At 47.1% G+C, this 5871-nt stretch overlaps 1 protein-coding gene across 1 annotated transcript; it reads left to right on the top strand.

The window, feature by feature from the left end:
* The first annotated feature begins 589 nt into the window (after positions 1-589).
* On the top strand, positions 590-1270 carry LOC119321745. The gene has a single exon (XM_037595299.1). It carries the CDS (start codon positions 590-592, stop codon positions 1268-1270), a length of 681 nt encoding a protein of 226 aa, XP_037451196.1.
* The last annotated feature ends 4601 nt before the right edge of the window (positions 1271-5871 follow it).

Raw genomic sequence — 5871 nt, forward strand, 5'->3', positions numbered from 1 at the left:
CATCTCGTAGTGTCAGTTGCAACACAGACACACAACGGTGCCTCTAATAAAGCGAAGCACTTATACAACAAGAGTGCAAAAAGTTAACATTTGACATTAAACCGAATGTATCACTGAAAACAATTACCACGACCAGTGAATGTACCACGCACGTGTGTCTGAGAGTTAAACCAGCCACTTCAAGCATGCTTCTCTTGGTCAGAGACTTGCGCACGAGATAAATTGTAAAAGTTAACATTTGATAGGAAACTACGCAAGACAACGATCATCTCCAGGACTTGCTGGACATACGACGGTTGTTAAAAACATAACTGCTGATTTTATTTTAATTTTTTATAAAGAAAAACCACAATCAAAAACCCAGGATGTGCACAACCGCACCGTCAGAGAGACGAAACCACGATCCAGAACCCACGATGTGCACAACAGCATCTACAGTGAGATCGTGCACTCCTTTGCTGCTTTGCCGCCCTTAAATTTAGACTTCTGCTGCGGACTTGTCTTCCACAAACAAAAAAATCGCCATTGCACTCCCACTCACTGTTCCCCACGAAATACCAGGTTGCAGGAGGACGAACTGCTCCAGGCCATGAGATTCACCAAGGAATTCGAGGTGCAGGCCCATAGCAACACCAAATTGCAAGTGATCCACACCAACGAGTTGCACAAGGCGGCCACCATCATCGAGCAGTACGAGCGACATCTCGAATTCGAGCGCCACAAGATCGTCGGAGTTGATGTGGAGTACACCAACGACGTTGGTGAATATCAGAAACCAGCCCTCGTCCAACTCTCCATCGGCAAGGATCATCCGGTGCTGCTCTTTCAACTGAGCGCCACCGACAAGAACTGCACCAGGTTCGACAACTTCCTCGCCGACCCCAGGTACACGTTTGCTGGCTTCTCCATCGACGGCGACATAGAGATGCTCGGCCGCGTCGGACTAGAGATCGCTCACTTTGTCGACGTCCAGAAGGAATGGAGGGTGCCTACAGCTACCAAGCCTCTGGACTCCCTTGGCGATGTCTCAGGCATCCTTGTCCATGACTACTACAATGACATGAAGAAGAAGATCACCAACGCAGAGTACCAGCACTGGGCGCGCATGCCCCTATCCATGAGGCACGTCGAGTATGCGGGAAAAGATGCTTACGCTGCGTACGAGATATGGAGCCGCCTCACCACCATCCAGGAAGGGCTCTGCCGGGCAAAACTTGAGAAGGAGCAGTCGAGGAAGCGCGCAAGGTCCTGGGGCGACTACGACTACTAAAGCAGGTGGTCCCAGACAAGAAATGTATCTAGAAAATTGCTCATGCCATTCTAGATTTCTCGTTAGATTTTCTTTCTCTCAAGACTACCGTTTACTTGTTCTAAATTTAGATTTGCTTGTGCCGCAGTTAACCTTGTAGTTTGCTTCCAGTTTATATATGTTCTGAACAAGTTTATTTCCAGTGCAATGTTGGAGTTTTCTATTATTAGAATATATTGGCGTGAACTAAAAAATATAAACACAGTACAGATGTTATACGATTAGCGTAACGCACATGCACTAGTACCTTTGTGGATGCAGCGTCGAAATGCAGGGACAACAATTACAAAATGCTACTAAAATAAGTGCACAATGTTCTAACAAACCATTGCACACACTATATTAAAAATCGTTCGTATGCAACACTTTAGAAAAACATTTTGAATACAGAGGTAGTTAGGTGTTTATTCTCCTTGGAAAACATTGCTTACGCCCGTGACCCTCAAAGAACAACACTACAGAGGCACGGTTGTCCGTCAATAACACCAACTACTTAAAACACCCACGGAGGCACTTCTGTGTCTCCACTCCTATGGGGACCGTGCATAAATTGGCTTCAGGTCCGTTAATGAGGCCGAATGCCTTCGAAGACACATGGAACTCATAGGCCATGGCCCCCGCAATGAAAACATGCCAATGAAAGCTTCTTGAAAAAAGAGCCACACCTTCACGTGCTTGCATCACAATCCTTCGCGTTCGTACCTCCCTTAGAATCACATCCGTGCCTTACGGCCATCTTCCGACGTATCGGGTCTATGAAGATTTACTTCCTTCTTAATATGGGACGTGACTATCGCAGAGGCATAGGCTCCATCCTACACCTCCGTGCCTCGACAAGTACGATGACCGTGCTTGTAACTGTGAAGCGTATAGGACACCTTAGGGACGACCTTGCAACTATTTCAGACATAACCGTGCCTGTTCCGTCAACACATTGATGCCTCTCAAATTTAATTGAAAAACATTTCAGAAAAACAGTAACGGACGCCTATTGTCGATCCTCACGTCACGTACATTTGACGTACATTCCTTACTCACACAAGTAATAGTCGTGCCTCTGCCACAGAACATATAACTGAAAAACGATTCTTCCTACACTTGTAAAACCCGGAATGCCATGGATAAATGTCGAATCCCACCTTGCGGTAAAACCACGGAGGTCGGTGCTTCTCAGAAACACATCTTTGGTTTTTTGCGTATGTAGTTGAGTGCACGGCTATTTGTTCGTGCCCGTGCCTCACGTCACACCATAGCACGAATTGATGTCCATGCAATCACGTAGCTTCATCTCCGTGCCTGACGTAGCATCATATTTGTGCTTCTTGTTGCGCCTCTCGTTGTATGAGTGCTTCTTGCAGCTGCATGTCCACGCCTCTCGTTGCTTCTTGTTCTTTCTGTCCATCTGCTAGCGTCTGTTGCAACACGGACACACAATAGTGCCTCTGAAGAAACACAACACTGCTCCTCCCAGTGAATGTATGAAGAAAACAATTGCCACTCCCAATGAATGTACCACGCCTGTCTGTCTAAGAGTTAAACTAGCCACTTCAAGCATGCTTATCTTGGTCAGAGACTTGTGCCTCTACATACTGCCCCTGCATGCCTCACTAGATAAATTCTAAGAGTTAACATTTGATAGCAAACCACACAAGACAATGATCATCTCCATGACTTGTTGGAGATACGACGATTGCTAAAAACATAACTGCTGATTTTATTTTTATTTTTTAGAAAGAAAAACCATGATCCAAAACCCACTATGTGCACAACCGCATCGACAGTGAGATCGTGCACTCCTTTGCCGCTTCCCCGCCCTTAAATTTAGACTTCCGCTGCGCACTTGTCTCCCACAAACAACAGAAATCGCCATTGAGCTCCCACTCACTATTCCCCACGAAATACCAGGTTACAGGAGGACGAACTGCTCTAGGCCATGGGATTCACCAAGGAATTCGAGGTGCAGGCCCACGGCAAGACTAAGTTGCAAGTGATCCACACCAACGAGTTGCATAAGGCGGCCACCATCATACAGCAGTATGAGCGACATCTCGAATTCGAGCGCCACAAGATCGTCGGAGTTGATGTGGAGTACACCAACGACGTTAGTGAAGATCAGAAACCAGCCCTCGTCTAGCTCTCCATCGGCAAGGATCATCTGGTGCTGCTCTTTCAACTGAGCGCCGCTGACAAGAACTGCACCAGGTTCGACAACTTCCTCGCCAATCCCAGGTACACGTTTTTTGGCTTCTCCATCGATGGTGACATAGAGATGCTCGGCCGCGTCGGATTGGAGATCGCCCAGTTCGTCGACATCCAGAAAGAATGGAGGGTACCTGCAGCTACAAAGCCTCTGGACTCCCTTGGGGACGCCTCAGGCATCCTTGTCCACGACATAGAGCTCACCAACGCAGAGCAGCAGCGCTGGGCGCGCATGCCCCTGTCCATGAGGCACATCTGGTACGCGTCAAAGGACGCTTATGTTGCGTACGAGATATGGAGCCACCTCACCATAATCCAGGAAGGGCTTCGCCGGGAAAAACTCGACAAGGAGCAGACCAGGAAGCGCGCTAGGTCCTGTGGCGACTACGACTACTGAAGCAGGTGGTCCCGACCAACAAAAGTATCTAGAACATTGCTCATGCCATTCTCGATTTCTCACTAGATTTCTTTCTCTCAAGACTGCCGTTTTCTTGTTATAAATTTAGGTTTGCTTGTGTCGAAGTTAACCTTGTAGTTTGCTTGCAGTTTACATGTCTTTTGCACAAGTTTATTTCCAGTGCACCACATAGGCACTTATGTGCCTATGTGCCTCTGATACCAAGGGGACCGTGCGTAACTTGGCTTCAAGTTGTTTTACGCAACATTCTAGCCGTCAACCAAAAGATTCACCTTCTCTTTGATAAATTCATTAACGAGGCCTAATGCCTTCGAAAACACATGGAGCTCATAGTCCATGCCCTCCGCAATGAAAACGTGTGAATGAAAGCTTCTTTAAAGCAGAGGCACACCTTCACATCCTTGCATCACCATTCCTTTGCGTCTGTACCTCCATTAGAATCACGTTCGTGCCTCCAGTTTGTTACGTGCGTGCCTCTAAGTTGGGTAAAACCGTGCCCCTGTCGTGCGTAACATGTTAAGAAAGATGCTGACAACAAAAACATCAGCAAACCGAGCATTACATCGACCCTTCCTAGAGGCACTAAACGTGACGTCGTCGAAAACGCAGAGGTAGGAGTGTGCCTTACGGCCAGCTTCCGACGTATTGGGTCTGAAGATTTGCTTCCTTCTTAGCATGTGACGTGACTATCACCGAGGCAAAGGCTCCATCCTTCACCTCCGTGCCTCGACAAGAGCGACGATCGTGCTTGTAACAGTGAAGTGTATAGATGATACATTAAGGAGACATTAGGGACGACCTTGCACCTATTCATATGTGACCGTACCCGTTCCGTCGGCACATTCATACCTCTCACAAAAGTAATAGCCGTGCCTCTGCCACACATCATATAAGTGAAAAACAATTCTCTCTACACTTATAAAACCCGGAATGTCCTGCATAAATGTTGAATCCCATCTTGTGGCAAAACCATGCAAGACGGTGCTTCTCAGAAGCACATCTGTGGCTTTTTTGCGCATGTTGTTGAATGCCTCTCTAGAATCTAACCATGTTGAAACCATAATCAAATCTAACCACAGTGAAATCTCTAGAATAAAATATGTGCCCCAGTTGAGATTTTTATTTTGTACTACTTGAAACTGCAATATATAATAAAACAATACAGTGTAATAATACATACGCCTTCCGACCCAAATATGGTACTGGAAACTGCAATTTGTAATAAAACATACACCTTCCGTCACAAATTAATTGGCTCAACCTTGTACTAACCAGTATACTGTGAATTGTACTGCCTGGTACGAAGTTACTGCAAAGTTGACACATTTATTTTGGGACATGGTAGTACTACTACTTAAGAAAAAAACACGATTGCTTCACATGGAAACGAAACTGTCTCCATTCTGACATCGACGATTGCTTGACATGGAAATTATAAAAACCATGCAAAAGCAAACATCTACCAACAAAACTACACTACTCCCCGCCGTCGGAGATGTCCACTATCTCCATTCTGACATCGATGTTGGCCTCCGCCTCCTGCTCCGCATCCAGCTCGTCAAAGAGAACATCGGTCTTCGCCTGTTCTTCCCGGAGGAAGCGCCGGTTGGACTCCACATACGCCTCATCTTGGACGGACTCCAGGATAGCGGTCTGCTCCGCCATCAAGGTTGACTCACCGAGATAGAACTCTGCCTCGTCTCCCTCGTCCACGCCTTCCTCGTCGTCCTCGTCATCCTCGTCCACGCCTTCCTCATCGTCCTCGTCATCCTCGTTCACGCCTTCCTCGTCGTTCTCCTCATCCTCGTCCATGCCTTCCTCGTCGTCATCGTCATCCTCTTCCACGCCTTCCTCATCGTCCTCGTCATCCTCGTCACCCACCTCCTCTTCCTCCATCAGATCTACCCCCACTGGATCACCCCCCTCCTCTTCCTTCATGACATCT

This window comes from Triticum dicoccoides, chromosome 6B (genome assembly GCF_002162155.2).
Source record: "Triticum dicoccoides isolate Atlit2015 ecotype Zavitan chromosome 6B, WEW_v2.0, whole genome shotgun sequence".
Lineage (NCBI taxonomy): Eukaryota > Viridiplantae > Streptophyta > Magnoliopsida > Poales > Poaceae > Triticum > Triticum dicoccoides.